Raw genomic sequence first — 25,617 nt, forward strand, 5'->3', positions numbered from 1 at the left:
GTGTGCTGTTGTGGTCCTGCATGCTTTGTTAGATCAGCATCCCATATGATCCAAATACTGACATTAATTGTCATTTTGTGTCTCTTCTCTGCAGCTCTTTCATTCCCAAGTTCATCAACCACCTCTTTAAGTGCAAACCTATCAGCATGGTGGGAGCAGAACAGGTAAGCAGTAGTAGTTGTGTTCTAAGTAGTATTTCACCACTTTTGTATTCAAGAAGTCCATACAGGTGTTGGTAAAAGGGGCAGAATTCATGTACAGCTCAGTGCCTGCTCAGCCCTCGAGCAGAAGGATGCCATGCCCTGCAGGGGCTGTGCCCACTGGCCCCAGGTGCTGGGAGGAAGTGAAGCTGCAGGAGCCAGAGGGCTGATGACAGAGTTTGCGTCCTGGCCAACAGGGAGCGCAAATAGATTTTTGCCTCCTACTGTTTTCCTGCTAAATAGGAATGGCCGTCATCTTCCTCTCCTCAGAACTGTGCCAGGAGGTTGGGGTCATGGTCACAAAGTGGGATGTTTTCTCTGGTTTGTCCCCAAAATTGCCAAAGCTGAACTCGGTGGGAGTTTGGAGTCTCACTAGGCAGGAGGTGCTGGGGAGCCATAAGGCAGAATGGTTTCCTTTCCACGTAACTGATCATGAAGGTCTACATGGGAAAGAGAATTCCTCAGCCAGGAAAAAAATCCATGGGGTCTGTTATGATCTGCAGGAATCCTGCTCGGAGGGACAACCCAGCACAGCACCAGGCTCAGCAGCTCTGCTGTGCACGGAGCTGCCCCTTTGTGCTGTGGTTTCCTGGCTTCCCAGAACCATACTGATAACATCAGTTCATCTCCTGCAGTTTCTGACCTCCACCTCTTTAGGCGTACGGGAAGAGTGCAGTATTGGGGTTAATTTCACTCTGAGACATCCTAACCCATAGGACTTGATTGTCAGGCAGGGGCTGAGCAGTCAGTGCTGAACACAGGGGCTGCTGGTCTGCTAAAATCCACCACGCAGCAGGCTGAGAGCCGCAGTCAGCAAAGGATGTTGTGCAGTTCTTAGGGTAGCGACGTTGTGTTGTAATTTTCTTTAACGTGGAAAAACAATTGGTTGAGTAAATGCAGAAAACTTGATGTAATTGCTCGTTAGCTGCAAGAGGAAGCGTGGTGGTAATTCATTTGACCTTAGTATTTAAATACTGTTCCAGCTACAGGTAATCAGGATTGTTTGTACTGTTTGTAGATCTCAGTTCGTACTGTCAGAAGGAAGAGGAGGGAGGAATGCAGGCTGTGTGTGCCAGGTGCTGTGCTGCCCCAAGGCCGCAGAGCAGTGCTGTTAGAGCCAACAGCTGGTGCTGATAAATAGCTGTGGGTGATCTTGTCTCCTTGAAGTGCCATTACATGGGTCAGCCCCTCCTGTCCCTGCAGTCCCATTACCAGGATGCTTTCAGCGTGAGAAGTATTAAACTTTTGGCGTGTTGGATTATAGCAGCTAATGGAGCTGTGTAGAAGGGACCCACGTAACGGGGTGTGATTAACTATTGCAGCTGCTGCTGGACACTCACTCCCTGAAGATGGTCCTCCTGGATCTGCCCTCCATCGGGTCTCAAGTGGTGAGGAAGGCTCCTGCCAGCTACACAAGGATAGTGGTGAAAGGCATGACTCGGGCTGAAATGATCCTGAAGGTAACTCAAGGCTTTTGATAACCTGCCAGCCAGACTGCTGGCCTGGGAATCCGAGCAAGCAAATTCCAGGGGGCCCTTCCTCTGAACACAGCACTGCAGATTGCACGTGAATGTATGCGTGCTCGTACGGGTGTGCTGCCAGCTGCTGCAGAAACCTGGCTCGTTGGCCTTGGTTTTGCTGCTGCTTCTCTTTTAACACCACATTTGGGGTTTTGTCTTCATTTTTCAAGATAACCGAGCGCTCAGGTTCTGCTTGCTGGGAGAGCTGAGGCAGCAGGTTCCCTCGGGAGGTTGTGAAAATCAGAGCTAACATCCATGAGTGTCTGTCTTAGGGCAGACCCTCCAGGTCTGGTTACTCCGGGCCTTTGTGCAGACTTCATCCCGCTGGGGAGCCAAGCTGTGCTTGAGTCACCTGTTTACTGTCTAGTGCAACAGCCAGTGCAAACATGTCTGGGTTACTGTATTCACCAGAGGCCTTTTTCATTTTCCAGACCTAGTGCCTGGAAAATGACCCAAAAGCTGTGTGTTGTCTTCATAAAAAGCAATCTCCCCTGCTTCCCCTTCCCCCTCGTTGTCTTTCTGCAGCAAGAAGGTAGGTCTGAGCCCAGGAGAAGCCAAGGGAGCTCTGCAGTTGTGCTGTGCTGGGCAGTGGGTTTGTCCTCTGCTCACTGACCACGCTGTGAGGATGTTTCTGACAGTGATTTGGGCTCGCTGTGCTCGGCTGCTTCTCCATGTTGCTCTGCTCACACACCCAAGGCAGTGTCATGGTTGAGTCTGTGTTCTGAAATTCTCTGCTTTTGGGATGAAGTGATTGAGGTGTTAGTAGATAAGTTAAAGCAAGTCCAAATGTTTGTAGAAATAACCTGAAGAAAAATACCCTTTTATTACCAACAGGAGCAGGGAACGTTGTTGCCTGTTGTGCACAGAATCAGGCCTTTCCTTGATGCTTACACTGTACACTATGGAGTCTTTTCCCCAAGAACCGATTCACTCCATCAAAAGGATGGAGTAATACACTCAGGGTTCACAGGCTCTCTTACATAGCACTGAGATGGTTTAGAAGCGATGCCTCTGTTGCACACAGTGCCACCATGTAGCACTGTGTCCTGGCTTGTACCCATGCAGCTAATTCAGTAGGAGGATCATTAAGCCCATGGATGGCACAAACAAATTAATTCAGCTAAGCTGCAGAAGGCTCAGATGTGAACACGGAGGAGGGAGTCAGGGAGTGTATATCCTGCAGAGCCCTTTGCTTTCTTCTCCGGCTGCAGTGTCTGAAGTTCCAGCTTTTCATCTTAGCATCGGATTTTTACAAGGGCTGTAAATTAAGGATTTATAAGTGTATACATGGCTATGATGTTTCATTGGTCTGAAGTGCAGCAGAAGAAGTATCTCAGTGACAGAATGCAGTGTGGGATGAGATGGGTCATTGGAAACATATGGAAATGTTTTCAGAGACGGGGAAGAGTCTGGTCCTGTGCTCTTCCTGCCCTACATGTATGCACAGGCTCCTGCTGCCTGATTCCCTGCTGGGCAGGGGACTTCCACTCACGTTTACCTACTGGCACATGCAACATCTTACTTGTTCCTTAAACACTGTATTTTATGAGAAACCAGTCCCGCTGTCACTCTCTTACCTGAACTCAGCACTGCCTTTAGTTCCTAGAATTTGTCTGAGCTCCTCCGTTCTTGCCTTGCAGGTGGTTATGGCCCCGCATGAGCCCCCGGTTGTGTTTGTTGACAACTACATCAAGCTCCTTGCTGACTGCAGCACGGACACTTTCCAGAAGATACTGGACATGAAGGTTAGAAGCAGTCCTGCAGAACTTCTGCTCACCTCTAGAGCTGCTCTGAGATTGTTGGTGACTCTCTCGGTAGAAATAGAAGGGATTTGGGAGTGGGAAAGACGTTTTTGAAGCCAAATGTGTCCTCTCTACCATGAAGGCGTGTAGAGTTGGTCCTGAAGAACACCTCCTCAGTTTGGTAGCATGCTTATAGCTATATAAGCTATATATGAGAGGCTGAGCTCAGCTGTCTCTGTCACTGAGAGGTCTGCTGCTTGGGGGGTGAGCAAAGGAGACTTGAAATGAGTTTTCCTGCGGTCATCATCCCATATGCCTGCTCCTAGATCTAACCTCATTGCTTCCCTTTGCTGTGGCAGGGCCTGAAGAGGAGCGAGCAGAGCAGCATGCTGGAGCTTTTCCGCCAGCGCCTCCCAGCACCGCCTTCTGGGGTGGAGAACAGCGGCTCACTCTCACTGAGCGCCCCAACGCCTGAGCAGGAATCCTCCCGGATACGGAAACTGGAGAAACTCATCAAAAAAAGACTTTGAGCAGAAGAAAGCTGTTGCTCAGGACTAGCTGTAGGCACTGGGAGAGCACAGCTCTTGGGAGTTAATATTGTACAGAATGCTGCTGGAAGGTCCACGTCGCATCGCTCTCATGCCCTGTGATCTGTTGCCCATCGTGTGCTGTGGCACTGCTGCTCCGTTCAGACCAAGGGAGAATCTGACCACGGTGTTTGCCCTTAGATAGCTTAGCATGGGTGAAACGCAGGACACCATGGTGGCGAAAACAGAGGCACCTGGAAGTCAGCAGCTACGAAAGGGGTTTAGGTGCACAGAGCATCTGGCTGTGATGTGCTTGTCCCAGCCAGCAGCCCACTGAGGCTCTCCTGCTGCAGCACTATGGATTTTGCCTGAGAACTTGCTGTTACTGCTCACTCCCTGTTGCAGAGCTGCTCCTCTGTTTCATTATTTATTTGGGGATTGGGAGGGACAGAAAGAAACAAAACTAATAATAATGATAATAATAATCTTTAACAACTGGGATCCAGGCATCTGAAAGCTCCACTGTAATCGTTGGAAAGGCCCAGGACAGAGCCATGATGCCAGCACCAAGTAGGATCTGTTGGGGTGTCAGCATCCCTGCCTTTCCCATGGTGTGTCCCAGAGGAGGCTCAGTGCAGGCACACATCACCTCCTCTCTACCAATGCTGGATTTCTTCCTGAGCTCCTCTGTACCCTTCTCCTGGGACTTTGAAGCTGTGTGCCCACTCAGTAAATGATTGAATCCCACGTGGACTTTGGGGCCGATAGACCAGCTGTGCCTGCTTTATGTTAACTGAAGCTTCACAGGTATTTGCAGGAAAAATGTCATGTAACAGTTCTGCAGGTGAGGAGCAAATGCACTGTCAGATGCCTTCCAGGTGGGGTCCCAACCTCACTGAGTTTGAGTCTTGTGACTTTAATTTTTAGGGGACTGGTCACTCTGGATGTGTCACTGTGGACGTCAGTACTCATTGCTGCACAGCTGGGAGGGAGGGGTCAGGCAGACTGCAGGAAAATGAGCTTGGTCCACCCAACCCCTGAGATTCACTGCAGGGGGGAAATGAGAAGTTCCCAGCACAGCTGTCGTTCCCTGCAGGGGCTGTATTTTTGGGGCATGGGCTGCACCCCTTCCTTCTGCCCGTTTGGTGATGGTGGGAAGGCAGGATGTGTGCCCGGCATGGTAAAACCCTGTACTCCTTCTGCACAGCCAGCAAGTCAGCCTGCTCCAAGCAGTCAGGAGATGGTCACAGGATTCAAGCAGAATGAACAAACCCACCGAGAGGAGATCCTTGCTAGGCAGGTATCTCCTGACAGCTCCATGCACCATAGCCCTGCAGTGAGGTGCATGCCAACGGGTGAGGTAACACTGTCTTTCAGATGTGTTTTTGGGGCCCCCAGGCCAGGATCCTGCAGTGGGAGGCAGCAACGAGGAGGGACAGCATTACAGATCTCCCCAAGCCCATTTATTCACTTATTTCTTTCCTTAACTTCACATCGGGTGACAAAAGAAGGGTGTTGGGATGCCCATGGGGGATTGTGAGCAGCCCTTCCTAAGGGACACGTTACCTCAAGGCACAACACGAATTATTGTTGTTGGCTGCAATGGTTGGGGGGGGGAGGGGAACACAGCGCTGCAGAGATTCATTATTCCCGGAGGGGGGAAATAATTTATTTGAGATAAATTTTCTCTTTGCCATGTCTGTGGATGACTTTCTCACTGAATTATGAATAGCTAAAGATGATGTTCGAGTTCTCGTCATGTGTCTTTCCCCAAAGGCTTCTCCTGTTTCATTCTCTGTGTTTCATTCTGGAAATAAGAGGGAATAAAAGGAAAAAATGGATTTTTAGTTTCAGCCCTTGAGGAGCGCTACAGGTCTGGATATTTTGAGTTCCACTTTGCATTTTTCTAGTTCCAGTTTTGAGGGTTTTGTCCCCCTGACTTCTGGGTATTTATGGGGTTTGGCACGTCTGGATGCGTATGTGTCATCTTTTGGCATTTACATCTCTGGGGAGTAAAGGAAGGTTTTTTTCCTCTGTCAAGTGCCACTTTTAACGTGCTTTGGCCGAGGTGTAATTCTGGCTGTATGTTGGACTGTGACACTGAATTAAATGGTTGGTGGTGTTCCGCTTCTGGATGCTTTCTGTACAGCTGCACACAGCAAAGTGCAGCAGTTCCTTACCCAAAATGTTCTGTGCTGGGGTTGTGCTCCTGATCGCTGCATCTCCCTGGCAGCTCTGCTCCCTCCTGGCTTTCCCACCTCGTTGGCCTCTGTAGCCCCAGCTAGGAGCTTGGTATAGAATTAGCCTGGAGAATTAGTGCCTCGTTTGCTTTTCTCTGGAACTGCTGGGTTTGACGCCTGTGCTCATTCATGGATCTCAGCCAGAGCAGCTCTGCTGGCCCTGAGCTCCCAGGTGTGAGCACATGGGGTTGGATTTGGGGCTTTGCCAGCTTTTGCTTTGCAGAGAGCTGGTGCCATTGGTTCTGGGGTGGTGGTGACCAGGTGCCAGCATGACTCAGTGCCGTCCCCGTCATCCTTTAAGAGAAGAACTTGAATCCCAGGGCTGTGCAATTCCCAAATCCCTGCAATTCCTGCTGCTTCCAAGTGTGGCTGCGAGCCGAACTCAGTGTCCAGCTCACTTGTGGTCTGCACCCATGGGAGCAGCCTGGTATTTCCCATCATTTGGAAATGATTTTCCATCGTTATCAGATAACACAGCATCCTTCTGATTTGTTTCACCAGCCTGCAGGGATGGCCCCCCCGGCTTGCTGTCAATGCAGCTATTGTTTGATTGCTGATTACGCTGAGCGAGCCCAGCCCTGGTGGAAAGTCCTTTATAGAAAGAGGATCTTGATAAGAGACTCAGATCTGCTTTGTCCCAGCCGGGGGCAGGCAGTTAAAAAGCAAATAATGTGGACAAACAGGGAAAAGATTTCCAGTGCCGTTGGTGATGCACACATCCACATGGTATGAGGGGCTTAAAGAGAGGATTTCAGGAGTGCATCCTTGTTATTAGGCGGCTACAATTCTGCTTAACCCTTTCACCCCACACTTTCACCCCAGCAAAGAAGTTGTCAGCCCTGGACGTGGGCTGCGGGGTGACCTCAGGCTGCTCAGAGCCCTCTGCTTCAGCTGCCAAACCCAGAAACAAGAGCCAGGAAGGGCCCAACACCATGGGAGCAATGCTGAGGACACCTCTGGCCCTGGAGGCAGCTGCTGGGGGAATGCCACAGGTCGTCCCTGCTGTAAGCAATGCTGACTCGGTTTCTGGCGGAGCAGTCACAGCCCAGGAGCTCCTCAGCAGCTCTGAAACAACGACTGCGTTCATCTGGAAACTGCTCCAGCAGTTTGGAGGTATCTCATTTCATAAAGGGCTTTTATGGGAGGTTTTGGAGCAAGAGGTGATCGGTTTCCCCATTGCTCTTCTTGGGGAATGTTTAAATCAAAAGGAACCCAACACCTGTCCAGCACATTTGCTCAGACCCCAAAGATTTCAATCCACATATATATTTTTTTAACATCCTTTTTATTTCCATCTGCATTTCTTTTTTTCCCCCAGCAAAGACAAACAGCCTCATAGTATTTCTTCAAAGGAATGTCAATTCCTTGAGGAAGTATCCGGAGTTCCCAGCACAGCATAGCTGCAAACCACAGACGCCTACGGCTGAAAGCTCCGCTCTGCTTTCAATTTGGGGGCAGCGAAGGAATTCTTTTTAAGGGTTTGGGTTCTCTGGTGCTGGGCCCATCAGGCCAGACAGCGCGTTCCTGCACGGGGCTGTTTGCTTTGGCTGCCTGCAGGCATTGCTTTCCCTCCACACGAGTATTCCCCCACCGAATCTGATGACACGGCGCAATTACTTCATTAGGATTTTCCAGAAACCCTTCCTTTGGTCTCACTGAGTGCTGGAAAGGCCTCTTCTGTTTTCCTCTTTCACCTTTCTGCAGCTTTTGCCTGGATAACGTGGGTGAGGGCGGCAGCGCTGCCGCATGGCCCCAGCTCTGCAGCAGGAGCTGAAGGCAGCTCTGTGATGTTTGAAGGGGCTTTGCTTGAAGCCTGTCTTTGATTCCATACCTCGGGGACCGTATTGCTCGTTGTGGCAGGGTGGAGGTTGATTTATTCTCCCAGGTAACAGTGATAGAGGGAGAGGTGATGGCCTGGTGGCACGCAGGGGAGGGTCAGGTTGGGTAATAGGAAACGTTTGGTCTCAGGAGTGGTGTTGCAGGGGCACAGCTGCCCAGGAAGGTGGGATGTCCCCATCCCAGGCGGTGCTCGGGAGCCGTGGAGATGTGGCACTGAGGGCTGTGCTCAGTGGGCACACTGGGGTGCAGTGGGGATGGACCTGGGGGTCTGAGAGGTCTTTTCCAATCTGCATGACTCTGATTCACAATTCCCCACTGCCTCCACCAACCATGCAGCCGGGTCCGTACGGGACATGCAGCTCAGCATAGGGGACGCCCATCGGGACGCACTACAGCGGCTCGCTCTTTCCCCACCGCTCGGTAAGGGCCGCGTAGACCACGCCCACTTGCTGTAGCCACGCCCCTTTATTACAACCACGCCCGTTCCCGCGGGCCACGCCCTTTAAGCCACGCCCATTCGCGGTAGCCACGCCCCTTCTCGTGACCGCACCCCCTTAGGCCACGCCCCTCCCGCCGCCGTCCGGGCGCAGGGCGCGGAGCGGGGCCGGGCTGGGGGCGCCGCCATGGTGGGGCGACTCAGCCTGCGGGACGTGCCCGAGCTGCCCGACGCCAGGAAGCGGGGCGACGCGGGGCTCGACAGCCCCGACTCCGGGCTGCCCCCCAGCCCCGGACCCGCCCACCCGCACTGGCCGCTCTCCGCCGGGAGCCCCGAGCGCGCCGCGCACGGCGGACTGCCGGAGCCCGAGCCGTCCGCGTCCATCCCCGCGGCTGCGGTACGTCCCGGGCGTTCGGGCCGCTATGGGAGGGAGGGGAGGGAGGTCCGCTCGAGGGAACGGCGGGTGGGGCCGGGCTCTGGGCTCTGGGCTATGCCTCAGGGGGGGCTGGCGGCCCCCAGCCCGGGGCGGTTCGGTCACCCGTCGGCGTTGGGATCGTTGCGTGACCCCGCAAAGCCCCGCGGAAAACGGCTCGCGGTGTCCCGGGGCTGGAGCCCGTGTGCCAAAGCGCTCCCGGCCGGCAGCATCCGTGCGTGGCTGCGGGAAGCGCTCTGAGCGTTACTGCTGAGCTACGTACGGTACGGGCGCTCGTTCCGCAAAGGTGCAGCTGGGACGGGCTGAGCGCCCGTGGGGGGGATCGGAGGCCCTGGGGACAGCGGGGACCCCGGCATCGCCCTTCCAGCAGAGGGCACGGGGACGCTGTGCCGCAGCACCGCTGCTCTGCCAGTCGGTCCTTCCCGGTGTGGGACCGCACGGGACCGTCGCTGCTTTGCTTTAACGCTTTGGGACGGTGCTGTGGCACGGCGGCCACGTGAAGCTCTCTCCCTGCCAGCCCGTGGGCTGTGCCTTCCCTGTGTCCCGGAGGGAGCCCTGTGCCTTCCAGAGCTGCCCTATGCTCACCTCTTTGCGGTGCTGTTGTGCCCTGTGGGCTGCATCCCCAGCGCTCTGCCCGGCAGATTCTCCTATACATTAACAGGAAGCACTACAGAATATGCCAATGCTGTGACTTCACAGGTGTTATTTTCACTTTTCTTGCAGAATTCCACCTTCTCTCCCAGCCCCGCTCTCTCCAGCTGCCCTCCAAGACTGTGTCCTTTATCCTTTGGCGAAGGCGTTGAGTTTGACCCTTTACCACCAAAGGAAATAAGGTAAATACGGTGTTACACCATCCCCGGTTGGAAGGAGTTAGCACGTAAAGGAGTAGCTGGGCCTTATCAGTGCTGTGAGTCAAGTTAATTTATTTGCAGAGCTGTTGCTCACACAGCTGTACATTCCTGGACCGGGACATTTGCACAGACTGAAGGAGTGTTCAGCCTCTCTTTAATCCCATATGGTTTTTTTCCAGGAAGACTTCCTGTGTTTTACAGCCCTGCTTTTACTCCTAAATGCTGCCTCTCAACTCATTAACCAGGAGAGGACCTTCACAGAAGCCACCTCTCTCGAAATACTTTATTAGGGGGAAGGAATTGTCCTCTGCCCGGTGCAGGAGGGGCTGAAATCTGCAGGCCTGGAGGTGGGGAGGAGCCCAGTGGGGCCGTTTGCACCGAGTGAAGGCCAACCCAGAGCTGCTGCAGCGTAAAGGAGGCGAAAGATGATTCTCGATAGTGGGAAACAAAGAGAATAAAGTATGGACTTAGCACAGCACAGAGTAGGGGTGCTTCTGTGCAAAGCCTAAGGGCGAACGCAGCCCTTCAAGTAGAGGCTATGGAGTCTGTAGGATGGCTGTAGGCTTCCCACACTCTGACCTGGCAGTGGGGCTGGGGAGGTGATTCCCACTGCAGGCAGCGGGGCTGAGGAGCAGCACCGACACTCCATTTGCAGGAGCAGAGCTCTCCCACGTCTCCCCCATCCTCTCTCTGTTCCAGGTACACCTCCTCAGTTAAATACGACTCAGAGAAGCACTTCATCGACGACGTCTACATGCCCGTGGGCTTCAGCGTTTCCTCCTGCAGCCAAACCATCGTCTGCGTCCCCGACTGCACGTGGCGCAGCTACAAAGCCGAGCTGCGCTTCCAGCCCCGCAACAAAGCCCAGCGCTTCACCAGCACCACCATCGTCTACCCGAAGCACGCCAGGACTGTGTACACCACCACCCTGGATTACAACTGCCGTAAATCCCTGCGGCGTTTCCTCTCCAGCGTCGAGCTGGAAACCTCCGAGTCCTTCGGGAGCGACTGCGTCCTGGATGGCTGCTGAGCGGCGGCCGTCCCCGCTGCTCCAATCCATCCCGGTCCCGTCTCACTGCGCTATCGCCTCTCTGTTTGCTGCGCTGGGTGCAGAGCCCACCTTTGCAGTCCCAACCTCTCGCTCAGCTCCTATTCCTGCTTTCAGCGTCACAACGGCCCAGAAGGTGGTTTTCAGCGGGGGCGTAACTCAGTGAGGGATTTCTTTGCCCTTAAAGGGTTCCCTCCCCCCGCCCCGCAGTGCAGATGGGAAGAAGGGGAAGCGTTTTCCCAGAGAAAATATAATAGAATGTGGGATAGCATTGGGCTGGGGGAGGCGTACCGCATGCTTTGTGGGGACGTGCAGAGATGAGGGCAGTTCACTCTTGCAGACAAACCACCGGGTCGCTGGGTTATGTACAGCCAGAGCTGTCATTCACTTTGGGTCGGATCATGGGACTCTCCTCTGCAAGAACGGCTTTCCAGCTGCTGGAAAGGACTAACAGAAAGTCTGGGATGCTGTAACGTTATCCAATGGCATTCGTGTCTGCTCTGAAGGTGTGATTTGGAGGGAAGTGTAGAGCAGGAGAGAAACTGCATTTGCAGCTCCAGGCAGCAGAGGAGGGATGAGGACGGGGCAGCAGCCTGGGCTGCAGGGAACCGCAGGAGAGTTGTGGAGCCAAAGGGAACAACTTCAGGTGCAATGGCAGCTCTCAGCCTGCATCTGATGAGGATTTAGTGAGTTAGAGAGCCGGGAGCCTGTCCTGGAGCTGTGCTCACGGTGTGTGTGTGTGCACGTGGGGTGAGTGGTGTGGAAGTGAACTTCAGCATGAACCCATCTGGGAGGCTGCAGCAGGGAAGCAGGCGTGAGTTGGTGCGGTTTGTTTTGTCGTCCTTTTGCTTTTGCACTTATTTATTAGCTCGGAACAGAACGTCCTTCATCTTTGCTTCACGTAACCGAACCCCAGAACAGTTCCAGGGTGGCACAGGTTCAGGTGGGCTCTGGATGCTCCGGGACGAAGGGTGTTGTCCAGGTGTTGTCATTGAACACATCGGCTTCAGACGATGCTATTTAGGGGACGCATCTTAAATCCACGCCGTGACGGTCCCTTAAGCACCACCCCAGGGCCCACCCGTGCACGAGGCGGCCCGACCCGCTTTTTATGAAGCAAGCCGATGCCTTTTAACGTCTTTTAATTAGCAGGGATACTTTTCACGTTATTTATGCTCCAACGTCTGCAAAGCTCTGGTCAGCTCTGTGCAAGCGCTCTGACGGCCCTGGAGTTCCCCCCCCCCCTCCTTTTCAGTTGTCTTTTACTTCACTGATGATAAACTACCTGAAAAGCAGAACGCGGGGAGGCCTCGTCGTCTTTCAGTCCTTTTTTTCACTCAAAGCTTTTCTGTGGTTATTCTGGTGTTTGCATAGAAATAAATACATCGTCTGCCCCCCACCCCCCCCTCCGCCCCCTGCAAATATCTCATTCTTTGTGCGGTTGCAGAGTGGTGAGCGATGGGTGCAGAGCTGGCTGTGCTGACAGCTCTGGCTGCAGCTCGGAGCCCGTGGGCTCGCTCAGTATTCAGGAGCCGTTTGCTGCCTTGGCAAAGAGCTGCAGCAGCGCTCTGTGTGATGGGAGCGCGGTGACGGGGGATGCCCGGCAGTGGGGTGCTGTTGCTGCAGGTACAGCCCGTACCGCTTCCTTCTGTTCAGCCTGTAGGTTCGCAGCCTCTCCTCCTCCTCTGCGGGGTCCTCCAGGATCCCATCCCACCGCAGGCTTTCATTAAACTGAGCAGAAAGGCTGAGCTCTGTTCGGCCCGAGTCTGAAACGGTGGAAGCTGATGATGAAACCGTGCTGACCTCCGTGCCCACCTGCGCCCCTTTGGCGTTACTTTGGGCTGAGTCAGAGTTCCTCCCACGGCTGAGGTCCTCACGGCGTGCAGCAGAGCCAGCCTTCTGCTTTCTGGCCTTGCGGTGGTGTTTTCCTCCTGATGCGATACCAACCCCATTAGCCAGAACGTATGCATTGCACTGAGGCTTTTCTGCTCTTTCTTTGTAACAAGGGCAATGAAATAATCCAGTATTTGCTGTGCCGTGCACGTGTCCATTAATAAGGAATCAAAGATGCTACCGGCACTTGGGAAGCACAGGTGTGTCTGCTAGGTTCACCTAACACCTCCCACACCTGTACCGTGCACTTACATACCCACATGGCCACAGCTGGAGCACTCGGTGGGAGCTGTGTAGGTCCACGTCTGGCTTTGAGCTGTGGCTGTGTGATCCCTCCCCAGCCCATCTCACCTCCTCTCGTGGCAGCGGTGCTCTGCTCCAATGGCATCTCCAGGCCCCGTGTGCAGCCCTTGGCCCCCCGACGCCTGCCTGGCCCTGTGGCAGCCCCCGAGCCTGGGAAGGGATTGAGGGGTGCAGTGATGAGGTGTTCCCTGCCCCTCACCCCCACCCGCCTGCCCTCAGCACTTCACCTCCTCTTCCCCAGCCCCTCCATCTCAACCCATCCCCTTCCTCCCCATCCACCTCTCCGCTCGCCTCCCTGTTTTGTTCCTCTCCTCAGCGCTCTCCCCTCCATCTCCCCGCGTCCTTCTCCTGCTCACTGATGTCTCCAGGACAGCCATGGCGCTGGGGCCGGCCCAAGCTTGTCCTGTTGGCTGAGACCCAGCACTGCTCTGCGCATGGCGGTGACACACAGCGCTGCAGAGGGGCCGCACCGCAGCCGTGGGGCACCATGGGGCTGCTGTCCCCTCACCCCCCATCCCCTCGGTGATGGAGGGCTGCAACGGCAGCCGGAGGACCACTGTGTGCCTGGAGGGAAAGCACTCACAGGTGACATTTTACTGAAGCAATGCACCTCCCAGCACCAGGTTGGCATGAACTCCTTTCAAGGTGACAAAATCCGACTTTCTGGCCCCAGTTCGAGCCCGGAGCTCCACACGGAGCCCCATCAGTGCCATTTCCCAGTCGTGCACACGGCCAGCACGGTCCCCCTCAGGCCGCCCTTCGGAGCTTTGTAAGGTTGGTTTCCTTCCTTCTATCAGTTTATTTTGGTTCTCTTGGTTTATTATTTGGCTTCGCTTCGTTTACTTCGGTTCTTTTTCCTTTTACCTCGCTTTCTTTCCCCTCCCATTCTTTACCTCCCTTCTGCCTCCTCCAACCCCTTCCCCCGCAGGTGCCTTTCCCCCCCCGCCCGGCCCCGAGGCCGCGCCCCGCAACTCCGCCCCGCTCCGCTCCGGGGCGGTGCAGCGGCGCGGGGCCGCCAGGGGGCGCTCTGCCCTCGGGGGCGCCTGGAGCGGCGCGGCGCGGAGCGGTGTAGGTGCGCTGCGTTTGTGCCGCATCCCCGCGGGGACGGACGGACGGTTGGACGGTCGGACGCTCCGGGAGGGGACGGAGCCGCGGGCGGTGGGGTTGAGCCCGGCGCTGGGAGCGGGGCTTCGGGCGGAGCCTCGCGGGGAATGGGCGGGGTGCCGGTCCCCGTGCTGCTGCTGGGAGGAGGCTCCGAGGGCGGGAGGTGTCCCGTAAGCCGCTGCCAAGTGCGCCTGCAGCGCGGCCGGGTGACGTGCGCGGGGCTGGGAGGGAGCGGCGGAGGGCCGGGGGACGGGTGAGAGGTGCGGGGCCGAAGGCAGCGCCCCCCGTGAGGCCGATGGGCTTCGGGGGCGGCCGTGTGCGCGCCCTGTCCCGGCGCTGCCCCTTCGGGTGTTGCGCTGTGTCCGTCCCGGGGCGTTGGGTTTGCGCACGTCCGCAGCGCTGGGTCGAAGTCCTCGGGTCCCTCTCGTTCGCCCCGGCAGCGGCCGGAGAGCCTCCGGCAGTCGCGTTCAGCGGGGATGTGTGACCTCGGGGATGCTCAGGTGGCATTTCCCCAACGGCGGTGCCCGCAGCCGCCGCAGGCAGCGGCTGGCAGGGCAGTTCCTGGTTCGCGCGAGGTCACCGCGGGGGATGGCGCACAGTTCCTTGGCTCTGCCTTTCCTGTCTGCGTCCAATTCTTTCGAAGAAACTCGAGGCTGGAGCTCGCAGGTTCTGCCCGGGCCTCCTGAGCCGGGTAGTGCATCAGCATAGAGAAATTAGTTTCTCTAATTGGCCGTTTAGATGCTAATTTGCTTCTCGGAGCCCTGTGCCAGGTCAGCCTGCTCCAGAACGTGAGTCAAAGAGCTGAGCAGCATGAATTATGCACCCAGCAAAGCACCTGCGGGGCTGAGGCTGGATGGGTACAGACCCACGTTGGCAGACCCAGCTGGCTGCCCTCCCCTGCGCTGCAGGCTGAGCGGATCTGCTTGGGCACAGCCTGCTTCTTTGTGGCTCACCATACATCAAGCAGCCACGTTAATGGGCGCCTCTCATTAATACAGGCTCGTTGGTACCGTGTGCCGGTTTTCCTGTAGAGCTGATTTTTATCTTCCTCCCTCCCAGGACTGGCATGGACCTGCAGGGCGTTTTGCTTTGTAATGTCTTTAATAAGCGCCGTCTTAATGCAGTTGGGCTTCTGCCATTGCTGCTGTGCCTGGGGAGCAGCTGTGGGGCATGGGAACCTTCTGTTTTATTCCCCACGTGCTCCGTTTGGAGGTGTCCCAGAGCCGTGGGGATGTGGTCAGTGGGCACGGTGGGGGGTGTTGGACTCGGGGGTCTGAGGGGTCTTTTCCAGCCTTAATGGTTCCATGGTTCTGTGACTGTATGAGCAGCAAAGCCCTGATTGAAGCTGGTGCTTGTTTGGGCACAGTCACACCTCTCAGTGCCTTCAAACAGCCTCGTGTCCAACCACGGAGCCTTTCTGCACCGATGGAGCCCGGCCCGGTGCCCTTATCTCCCTCATTTCTCCTCTGTCATAGCAACAGGAGCGAGCACTCACCCAGTTGCTAAGGTTATGGGGATAATGGGGTCTGGTGCCGGAGCTGAGAGTAATTACAGCACGTCTTTGAGGGAGAGGCTGGAAGGGACGCGGGGCTGGGATGGCCCTGATGTGTGTGGTGGTCCTGGGGGAAGCCATGAGCCCGGAGCAGGAGAGGTAATTACAGCAGCTGAGGAGCTGGAGCTCAGCTCTGTGCCACCGCTTCGGTTTTGTTTCATTTTAAAGTATTTAAAAGGAAAAAAAAATAATAATTGCCTAATTAATTTCCTATAAAAACAAATTAAAACAGATTGCGAGCTGCTTAGCTGAAATAACCGGGCTGTGAAAGCTGGCTGGGGAGCTCCTGATGGGGCCGTGGAGGGCGTTGTGGTGTTTGCAGGGCTGTGAGGAGTTCATGCTTTGCGGGCATCCGCAGGCAGCTCAATGTCAGCAAAACCTCCCAGCTTCAGCTGTGATGTAGGCACTATTTGAGGTGGAGGATGTGATCCTGGAGCACCCCCAGGGCTGCCCAGCAGGAAGGGACCCCCAGTTCCACATTGCAGGGCTGTCACCAGCACAGCCCTGCTGCTGCTTCCCCTCTGCTCTCTGTTGGAGCTGCAGAGCAGTGTGGTTCTACATCCCCCCCCCCCCCCCCCTCCATGCTGCCGACTCACTGCTGAGCACAGCCAGGTGCACACAGCTTTAATGAGGATTTGTTCCGCCTGATTTCTTCCATCATAGGGGAAGGAGCAAACAGGTGGAGGGCTGTTGAGCAGGTCACAGGATGATGGGAGGAACGAACTCTCCATCTCAGACCTCCCATCCCAGTGTAGTTCTGCTCTCGGTGTTTCTGGTTAGGCTGATTGTGCTGCACTCCGTGTCCTGGACAGAGATAAGAGAGAGGATGCTCTGTGCTGTTCCCATTGTGGTGTCATCAGTCCTGTGGCCATGTGTGTTCCTTTCTTTCCAACCCCGTTACTGTTCCTGTTCCCTCCCCAGCAGAGCCTGCAGTACTACAGCATTCTCATTTCCTCCACTGAGGCACTTGCGTCCACCTGGGCATCTTGCAGAGGCAAAGTGCAGAGCCATCTGCAGCGTTACCACTTGCCTTCAGCCCCGTTGGAGCAGATAAAGCTCTGCAGAGCAGGGCGAGATGCATTCAGCTGTTTCCCACCCTGTGTGCACAGCTGCTGGCAAAGCAAAGTGCTGTCCTGGGGCTGACTTCCAGATAGGCACCCCCAGGTGCTGGGCACCGTGGTGCACGGGCTGTGCTTTGCTCCACGTGTGCCTGAGCGGAAGGGCAGGCCGGGCTGGAGCAGCTCTGAGCTCCTGATGGAGCAGCGGGTGTCCGTGCGCCCTGCGGCCGGTTGGGCCAGATGGTCTTAAAGGTCCCTTCCTACAGCTCTGTGGTGCAGAGCTGACCCTTCAGGATGGGCTGCACCATGGGCTCTGCAACCCAGGTCGGCGCTCTGTGCTGGGGCTGATTGCAGCACAGGGCTGCATCGATCTGCATGAGCTGCTGCCACTATAAAAGGGCCAAGGCTGTGTGTGCTGCGGGGCTCTGTGCCTGGCACGGCAGCTCGGTGTCAGCAGCAGGCGTGGGTGCGGGCGCGGAGCCACAGCGCCGGGTGAGTGTGCTGTGAATTGAGGCTGGAACATGTGTTTCCTTGGGAATTACGGCGCGGTTGGCAGGTGGTGGGACTCACTGCTTTTGGATCCGATGCGGTGTTTGCCAAACAGCGTTAAGCGCGTTATCTCCGCTCAGCAGGTATGGTTTCAAAGCTGGCGTGTGCCTGTTCTGGGGAAGGTAAGTATTAATACCTGGAAATGGATGCTCCAGGGAGCAGATCCAGGCGGAGGAAGGCTGGGTGCATCGCGGTGCCACTGCTCACATCTGCTGGCTGCCCTTCTGGGCGCCGGCGTGAGCGCAGGAGGAGCGCTGCAGGGAGAGGTGCTGCCTCCAGCACATGCAAACAAGCTGCTATTGTGGGCTGCGTTATAAATATCCAGCTCTTACGGAGGCAGCTTGAATGAACGGAGTGCCTTGCCACTGTTTGTGCCGACTGCCGCCTGGGCTTTTGTTTGTTACCCCCATGAAGAGGCGAAAGCCCAGCAACCGCCGCGTCCCGCTGTCCTTCAGACCGCTGCAGTGTTGGGCTGCGGAGGTGACGGGGCAGAGATCGTAGCAAACACCACTTTTCTCTGGCTTTGCAATGAAAAATGGCAGCGGATCCGACAGCCGTTGGCCTTCCGCAGAGCGCTATAAAACAGCTCCCGGCTCCGTCTGAGCGCAGCGCTAGGAGCTATTTATTGGTGTGTATTTCATGGCGATGATGGCATGCTTTTATTGCTGTCTGCGGGCGCGTGACGCCGGCGGGTCGCCTCTGGGACGTGGCTTTGGGACGGCTGTGCCTCACCGTGCTGCTGCTTCTCCTTCCAGGTGTGCCATGGCCGACACCATTTTTGGCAGTGGGACGGGCCCCTGGGTGTGCCCCAATGACCGGCAGCTGGCTCTGCGTGCCAAGTGAGTCCCAGCTTCTTGGCTGAAGGGAAGAGCAGCACCCCTGCAGCTGTATATATACGCGCCCTCTGTGTAGCTCATAGCGTCCCCCGGTGCTCTTCTGTTGTAGGATCTTGTCGCTTGATCTTATCTCCCCCTAAAGATGAAGGGATGGAGACGAATCAAGCGCCAGGATTGTGTTTCTTTCTGGGATGCTTTGCTTCTCCGGCACTGCCGCTGCAGCCGGCTGAGCCCTGGGGTCAGCTGCTGGGAAATGAGGGGTCATCCCATGTCTGTCTGAGTGCTGCTGCCTCCACCTGAGTGCCTCGTTACAACAGCAGGGCCTGATAGTGCCCTGCGTTCTGCCAGCAGCCCTGACTTTAGCCGGTGACCTCTAAACTCCTACTAAATGGTAATTAATTGAGCTGTGAGAGCTCCGGGTGAGCCGAGGAGAAATGTCAGCTTTGTACATAGAAGTTCCTAAAGGCTTCAGACACGGGGAGGAGGACAGTGCGGGTTGTCCTCGTGCACTGCAGTCTGCTCAGGGTGTTTGTGGTGCCCGGCATCAGTGCCAGCCCTGCAAAGACAGGTTGGGTATAAGGAAGATTTCTTCTCTGGATGAGCGGTGCTGCAGTGGCACAGCTGCCCAGGGAAGGGGGAAGTCACCGTCCCTGGGGGTGTCCGAGAGCTGCGGAGATGTGGCACTGAGGGATGTGGTTGGTGGGCATGGCTTAGCATGGCAGGGCTTGGGCTATTGCTTTCACGGCTCAGTTTCTCCGTCCATCCCACCCCACAGGCTCCAGACAGGCTGGTCGGTGCACACGTTCCAGACAGAGAAGCAGAGGAAGATGCAGGCTCTGAGCCCGCAGGAGCTTGAGGTCATTCTGGAAGTCATCCGCAAGGCAGAGAAGCTGGACGTTGTGGAGCAGCAGCGCATCGGGTACGTTTGCTTGTTCCTTCCCTATGGGAGCAGTGCAGATGGAGGTGCAGCTCTCCCAGTGCCTGAGCTCAGCCTCCAGCCCTTCGAGCATCCCTGCAGCTCATTTTCCCCCCGCCGTGTTGCTCGTTCGGAGGCAACGAACACTGGGAAGGATGGGAGATGGCTTCCCATGCCCTCCTGGAGCCTTGGGGCTTGCTATGGTTGCAGCCTCTGAGCTGGTGCCACTGAATGCAGCCTGTGCTAAGGCAGCTGCTGAGGCAGTGGCTGTGGAGTGGGCACAGGGAAACGCAGAGCTGTGCAGCTGCATCACTGCTGGTGGACAGCACGGCTCCGTCCCTGGCAGGGCGCTCAGGTTTCCCCTTGCCTGCTGCAGCAGCCCTGTGGGATTTTGCCTGGAGCAGTGAATGGGTTTGTGTTCTACTTGGCTGAGTTCTCTGGAAGGGGTTCGTTAGCTTGAATTATTTCATTTACTGGCACCCTTTCCCTTTTTGCTGCTGTGGGTTTCTATTTGCTCTCGGTCCTGCTGGAGATCTGGCCTCAGCTGGGTGTGCAGTCAGCCCAAAGCAGAGCCAGCTCGTGGAACCACCCAATCGTTCAGGCTGGGAAAGACCTCTCAGATCCCCAAATCCAACCCCACCCCACCGTGCCCACTGACCACCTCCCCCAGTGCCACATCCCCACAGCCCCGCACCCCTCCAGGGCTGGGCGCTCCCCCACCTCCCCGAGCAGCTGTGCCACTGCAGCGCCTCTCTTCCAAAGGCAAAATACATCCTAATAACGATCCTGAGGGAACGGCTGAGCACAGAGGCTGAAGCGAAAGCACATCCAGTCCCAGCCAAGGGCCCAGAATTGCACAGGGGAGGCTGAGTGGGCACACACCCGCAGGTTCTTGGCATGCCTCCTTCCTGTGGATCTGGAATCACCTCTGCTTGGCTTTGTTCCCTGCAGGCGCCTGGTGGAGCGGCTGGAGAACATGAGGAAGAACGCGATGGGGAACGGCCTGTCACAGTGCTTGCTGTGCAGTGAGCTGCTCGGGCTGCTGGGGAGCACATCAGTTTTCTGCCAGGATTGCAAAAAGGTGGGTTTGCTCACAAGGGACCCTGCCCGGAGCCGGCGGGGCTCTGTGAAAGAGGGTAGGCGGCTCACTGGGTGGGGTTGTCGTAGTCCTGCATAGCTGGGTCGGTGCTGTCAAGCTGTGAGGTTTGCTCTGCTTACCTCATTGCTCACAATCCTGGAGTGCCTGACCTATGAAAGGTGGAGATGTGGCACGCAGGGACACGGTCAGCGAGCGTGGGGGGGATGGGTTGGGGTTGGGCGTGGGGATCTGAGAGGTCTTTTTCAACCTTGGTGATTCTGTGGTTCATGTTCTAAACTAGCGTGAAGTTTCTGACCCTGACACGTGAATTGCCCTGTGATGGGGGCTGTGCTGGTGGCAATGGGGGCTGTGCTGGTGGCAATGGGGCTGTACAGATGCTGGAGCATCAGCGTGCAGGGGAAACCTCTGCGTTCCCCACACCCTGCAGGATGTGCACTGCTGCCTGGGATCCCGGACAAGCAGGGGTTAAACCTCACTGCTGCATAGATGGTGATCTCCAAGGCAACCACCTGATCCTCCCTCTGCTGGGAGACTGCTTCTCCAGCACTTGAAGGCCGTCTTTGCCAGGGGAGATGTCTCTGTAAGTGGCTTTGCCTCAGTGTGGTGAGGATCCCCGTGGGTGCCACTGCTAGGGTGGATGGAAGGGTCCCTGGGGACCTACAGGTAGGGGGACTCTCGTTTATGCCACCCACCTCGTCACTGAGACGTCCTGTGGATGCTCTGAGTATACCTTGCTCCTGTGCCATGCAGTGGCACCTGTTGGGAGCTCCTTGGTTGGGCAGCTGTGATGGAGAAGCTCCTGCGAGGTGCCAGCATCCCTCCCTGCGTGCTGCTGTGAGCGCTGCTGCCTTTGCTGGGCTGAGTCTGCTGGCTCCTGCGTTCAGGAGTGGCTGAGGGTTATGCACAGGATCACACATAAGGCAGTGGCAAACGCCCAGTTCTGAGCCCCTGGGTCCTCAGCTGGGAGGAAAGCAGATCTTATAGGAAGGGCTGGGAAAGGAAGCAGCAGGAAGGTACTGAGGAGCAGAGGGTCTGACATAAAGGGGAGCTTCAGGACAGCTCTTGGAGAGGAGCGTGGGCTCTGTGCAGACGTGCCTGGGGAGAATAAAGGGCTGCTGGGCAGACAGGAGGCGGCTGGCTGCTTCCTGCTTTTCAAGCATGCAGAATAACAGGATATGCCATATTCCTGCCTCCTTCCCGTGACCGTCCTGCCCTCACCTGAAGCCAGCTAGGTCATGTTGCTGCAGCATTTGCTAACCTCTGCCCTGAGAGCCCCATGCACTGATGCATGGAGGCAAAAGCTGCGGGGTGCCCTGGGCTCGTCCCCTTTCTGCTCTGGTGTCAGCCCACAGCATTCCACCCTTCAGCAGAGCACGCAGAGTGGGCCGGTACTTAAAGCTCATCCCCAGCCCTGCAATATCCATCACCGATGCAGTTTTAGCACTGTAAGCAATGGATTTTATAAGTTGGTATTTTTCTTGCCAGCTTTGCTCTGTTACCATCTCATTGGAAAGTCATTGCAGCCCATTTAGCCCAGTGACAGGGACTGCTGTAACGATACATCTGAGACGCAGCAGAGGACTTATCTTCCATGAGTCCCTTCTGCTGAGCAGGGGCTCTACAGCTCCCGTTGCCTGATGGGTTTCCGAAGTGCCACTTCCTGCTCCAGCATCTATAGGTCAAAATGAAGAATGATTTTAATATTGGTTTTTTTATTACCTTGGGAATAAGTGCATTATGGCAAGACAAAGATGTTTGCTAACACAGATGTGTTAACATTAGCAGTAGTTAGACAGAGCATAATGTGCAGTTCACCGTGCAGAGGGTATCAGGACCACGTATAAAAGAAGCAGGAGAAACAAGTGCTTTATCTGGTGTTTAATTAGGAATAAGGCTGTGTTTAGTGCCCTTGGTTTTTACGTCTCCTGGGGCTGTGGGTGCCACTCAGTTTTCCAGCTGGGCTGCAGGGAAGGGAGGAGGAGAGCCCTCCTTTTGTGCTGGAGGTTTCGATGTTTATGGCTGGGAATAAAAGCACTTGGAAGCTCCCACTAGAGGGAGCGTTTGAATGTCCTATATGTGCAGGGATTGGGATCTGTGAGGGTATTTATGTGCTGAGGTGCTCCCTCAGGTTTTGATCTGAGAAAGGGAGAATTTGGGGTAGTTGTGAAGATGCCTGCTGGTTGCAGTACCACTTGCTGCCTGCGCTTGTTGGCTTGGGCAGCACCATGTTGGATACCCATGCACCAGAGCACTTAGGCTGCTCCTTATTCCTCTGCCCTTCCTAAAGCACCGGAGGCATCGGCTCTGTCTAAGCCAGCCTTTGCTCTCCAGGCTGTGAGCAGCTTTTGCTCCACGAGGATCAAAGGATTCATCCCATTTCTCACCCCACTGCAAGCCAAGCCTGATACACATCCGCTTCATTATATGATACGAGGTGATTGGGGTTGTAAATGGCTCTTAGTGCTGGTGGAGACGTGAAAGTTCCCTGGTGCAGCAATAAGCTGCCATGTGCTGCTATCAAGCATTCTGCTCAGGCACTGTGCATCCCTGCCCGCTGCCTCGGCAGCCACAAATCAATACTGCCAAGCTGCTGAAATCAAGGGGAAGCCGGGGGGTTTCAGGCTGTACGTAGGGAAGGGAGGAGGGGATTTATGGTTCTGCACAAACCTGTGCTCGTTTTGTGCTTGGTTGCAGCTGCTTCCTGCACCACAGCCGTTGGGGTTTAGGATTTGGAGGAATAAGAAAAGGCCCTGGATGTGTCCATAGGTTGTGAGGATCGATTTGTGCTGTCCGGTTCTCTTCTCACCCTCAGCCGAGGCTTGTGCTGGAGGTTCGCCTTTGTCTTGCAGCTCTGTAGACATGAAGCATCTTATCCAGGATAAATAAGAGAGCTGTGCCGTGTTTATTTACCTTAAGGGACACATTGGGACAGGTCTGGTGGGACAGGCGCCTCTCAGCCTCCCTCTGCTGAGGGCCGTATGGATGTGGGCAGTCACACCACCTTTTCCCCCCCCCCCCTTTCCCCCCTTCTTTCAGAAAGTCTGCACCAAATGTGGCATCGAAACCTTCGGAGCCCAGAAACGGCCCCTTTGGCTGTGCAAGATCTGCAGCGAACAGCGAGAGGTAAAATGCAGCAGTGGGCTGCACTGGGATGGAGGGTTGGATGGGGTCGTTGGGCTCAGGCCATGCACACGGTGCTGACAGCTTTGTGATGGGGTGGGGGGCATAAATGAGCTGCCCCCCCGCCCCGTGTGTTGCTTCGTGGTGCTTCCCTCGCTGTGGTCATAAAGAGGCTGTTGCCTTCTGCTGCCACGCTGTCTTCCTTCTGGCTCCATGCAAACAAACCTGGCTAACGTTGGTTCTTTAATACATCTGGAGAGATCTATAGCGTAGCTGCAATGTTTGTCCCTCTAAAAATAACTCAATTGCAGCTTTTAGCTCCGTTTCCCCCGCCTGTAAAATCCTATTGCCACTGCGTGAGCATTCTAATGCGGGTCTCCGTGTTTCTGTATCCTTCATCCTTGACTCCACGCTGCCAAAAGTAATGGCCTGCCTCATCCTCCTGTGCCAGCCGGCCCCAGGGCTCGCTGCGTTTGGTGATGACAGAAGGATTCGGAAGGATTTTCCCCTCATGGTCCTTCAGCATCCACCCGGTGCAGCCATTCCTGAATACCCGTCCGTCAGTTTCTGAAGTGCAGTGAGATCATTTCTGCAGGTGTTGGAGGCAGGGAATGCTTCTGTGGGAGTTGTGGGAGCGTAGCAGAGCTCAGGTTCTCAACAGGAGGAGGCGATCTGCGTGGGAGCACCCAGCAAGCTGCTGCTGTGCGGGTAGGATGAGGGCTGTGCCCACCTCTGGTTGCTGGGTGGCAGCGTGGCTGGGGCGGGCAGAGGGCATCCTGCTCCCTGGGCGCTGCTAATTGCTTAATGAGCTGACTCAGCCAGGTGTGGTGCAGCCCCGATGGCCATTCTGAAGGGTGGCAGGTCAGGGCAGTTTCCATGCTGTGCTGGGTATGGAACTGAAAGTTGCTTCGTTTCTTCTGTGCTTTTCACATCTTTTTTTCCTCACTCCCCAACGTGTAATTGCTTTTTTTTTTTTCTTCTTTTCCCTTTTGTTCCACTTTCTTGTAAAAATAATGAGCAGCCACAGACAGAGGAGAACATTATCCAGTGTTATGAGCGGCCGTGTCAGGGTACGGTAACCTTCAGAGCTGTGGCCACAGCATCTCTCTAATGGAAACGGATGGAACTTTCCCCCTGAGATGGCCTCAGACATACCCACATCTTACCTCGCAGCCCTCAGCTTCGTCTGTCTTTTTCTGATTCCTTCAGAGGTCAGTTCAGGTCTGTCTCCTTCCCTCTTTGCAGTGGCCTGGCTTGTCCTGAAGCCATTCTGGGTGCCGTGATAGGACAGAGTCCATGCAGAATAACTGTTGTGATCACCACCAGTTCCTTGTCTCTGTTCCTGTGATCTGGATCTGCCTTGTGTTGCCATCTGCTCTGGACCAAACCCATTTGGCCACGCTCGTCGCTGTAGGTTATATTTGCCATCAACGAGTGCAGATGGACACCTGCTTTTTGGGATCACGCTGTCTTGTTTCTGTCTGGCCTTTGAATCTGTTGTGTGGCGAGGGGGTATTGGCCCAGTTTTGTTTCCTGGGATCCAGACAGGAGCCCACAGAAACATCTGGGGTCGTGTGATGCAGTAGCAAGCCACTGTCACCCTTCTGAGGTAGGTGACCCCACCACTTGGACTACAGCTGTCCTATAGCCCCTGCCATGCACTGAGGGAGCAGATTGTGGCCCTTCCTCTGCATTGCGTTGCCTTCCTTGGCTTTGCACCTTGCATTGCCTTTCTGGAGACCGAATGTGGGGGGCTGATTCTCCTGGAGCGAGTCAGAATGTGAAGGCAGGGTGGTGGTGTTGAACATTCACATACATCAGCTAACAGCCAAAGCGTGCAGCTCTCATCCCTCCATCTTCCTTTTATTTATCCCTGTAGGCTTGGCTTAAGCTAGTGAAAATGTAGTGACTTGGTAACTTTCTTTGCTCCTTCGTTGTGTGCACAAAATCTGTGCTGGCTTCAGTTGTGATTAAACCATCAGTGTGTGGCCTGGGTCAAAACAAAGACCAAAGTAACAGGCTGTTGTTTACATCAGTTTTTCAGTGGGAGTCAAGTGCTCGATGCCCACAGATCCCATTGGGAATCCCAGCCTCAGCAGCTCCAAAGTGTTCTTTGCTGCTTTGTTTCCTTGAAAACCTCCACTGGGAAGGCTGTGCTGCATAGCAGTGAGAGCCAAATTGCTTGGATGCTGTCTGATTTCTGGAGAGTGGAGGTGATGAATGGATTCTGCCCACCGCCTGCATCCCAGTCACCCAGAAGCAAAACGCTGTGCTGGGTAGCACTGGAGCTGCCCGGTGTGATGTGTGCTTGCAGGGGGAAAGCACTGCATTGTCACCATGCTGGGACCATG

General features: G+C 55.5%; 4 protein-coding genes across 15 annotated transcripts in view; 3 read left to right on the forward strand and 1 right to left on the reverse strand.

Moving 5' to 3' along the window:
• The window catches only part of VPS53 (VPS53 subunit of GARP complex), a 48,912-nt gene extending 43,082 nt beyond the window's left edge, over positions 1–5,830 (forward strand). Inside the window, exons 19-22 of the mRNA NM_001012806.2 lie at positions 95–164; positions 1,523–1,660; positions 3,361–3,465; positions 3,822–5,830. Of these exons, the coding sequence (NP_001012824.1) occupies positions 95–164; positions 1,523–1,660; positions 3,361–3,465; positions 3,822–3,992 (484 nt within the window). The 3' untranslated portion in view covers positions 3,993–5,830. The remainder of the gene's footprint in view (positions 1–94; positions 165–1,522; positions 1,661–3,360; positions 3,466–3,821) is intronic.
• RFLNB (refilin B) lies at positions 5,598–12,235 on the forward strand. Of its 2 annotated transcripts, none has more exons than XM_015296121.4 (3): positions 5,598–7,342; positions 9,661–9,770; positions 10,488–12,235. In XM_015296121.4, the coding sequence occupies exons 1-3, from the start codon at positions 7,241–7,243 to the stop codon at positions 10,816–10,818; spliced, it is 543 nt and encodes a 180-aa protein (XP_015151607.2). In that variant the 5' UTR covers positions 5,598–7,240; the 3' UTR covers positions 10,819–12,235. The 2 variants fall into 2 exon arrangements, with proteins under 2 accessions (XP_015151607.2, XP_415867.3); XM_415867.8 differs by lacking the exon at positions 5,598–7,342 and adding an exon at positions 8,625–8,901.
• Positions 11,779–25,617, forward strand: part of RPH3AL (rabphilin 3A-like (without C2 domains)) — a 28,400-nt gene continuing 14,561 nt past the window's right edge. The window contains exons 1-5 of one of the 11 annotated variants that reach the window (XM_046902692.1): positions 11,779–13,655; positions 18,051–18,134; positions 18,907–19,050; positions 19,999–20,128; positions 23,183–23,269. In XM_046902692.1, the coding sequence (XP_046758648.1) occupies positions 18,058–18,134; positions 18,907–19,050; positions 19,999–20,128; positions 23,183–23,269 (438 nt within the window). In that variant the 5' untranslated portion in view covers positions 11,779–13,655; positions 18,051–18,057. Of the gene's footprint in view, positions 13,656–14,061; positions 17,924–18,050; positions 18,135–18,906; positions 19,051–19,998; positions 20,129–23,182; positions 23,270–25,617 lie in introns of those variants that run through there. The other 10 variants (XM_046902689.1, XM_004946706.5, XM_004946703.5 and 7 more) reach the window with 10 other exon arrangements.
• On the reverse strand, positions 11,962–13,521 carry LOC107054807 (protein LIAT1). The gene is made up of 3 exons (XM_046902695.1): positions 13,389–13,521; positions 13,081–13,182; positions 11,962–12,767 (listed from the first exon to the last, which is right to left on the reverse strand). The coding sequence occupies exons 1-3, from the start codon at positions 13,519–13,521 to the stop codon at positions 12,355–12,357; spliced, it is 648 nt and encodes a 215-aa protein (XP_046758651.1). The 3' UTR covers positions 11,962–12,354.

Source organism: Gallus gallus, chromosome 19, assembly GCF_016699485.2.
Source record: "Gallus gallus isolate bGalGal1 chromosome 19, bGalGal1.mat.broiler.GRCg7b, whole genome shotgun sequence".
Lineage (NCBI taxonomy): Eukaryota > Metazoa > Chordata > Aves > Galliformes > Phasianidae > Gallus > Gallus gallus.

Bases quoted from the DNA above. Each gene is read 5' to 3' on its own strand.
- RFLNB (XM_415867.8), top strand. From the start codon at position 8,692: ATGGTGGGGCGACTCAGCCTGCGGGACGTGCCCGAGCTGCCCGACGCC. The intron at 8,902-9,660 runs GTACGTCCCGGG...CTTTTCTTGCAG, and splicing joins CGTCCATCCCCGCGGCTGCG to AATTCCACCTTCTCTCCCAG. The intron at 9,771-10,487 runs GTAAATACGGTG...TCTCTGTTCCAG, and splicing joins TTACCACCAAAGGAAATAAG to GTACACCTCCTCAGTTAAAT.
- LOC107054807 (XM_046902695.1), bottom strand. From the start codon at position 13,521: ATGGTGCCCCACGGCTGCGGTGCGGCCCCTCTGCAGCGCTGTGTGTCA. The intron at 13,183-13,388 runs GTGAGCAGGAGA...ATCCCTTCCCAG, and splicing joins TGGCTGTCCTGGAGACATCA to GCTCGGGGGCTGCCACAGGG. The intron at 12,768-13,080 runs GTGAGATGGGCT...GTATCGCATCAG, and splicing joins CACCGCTGCCACGAGAGGAG to GAGGAAAACACCACCGCAAG.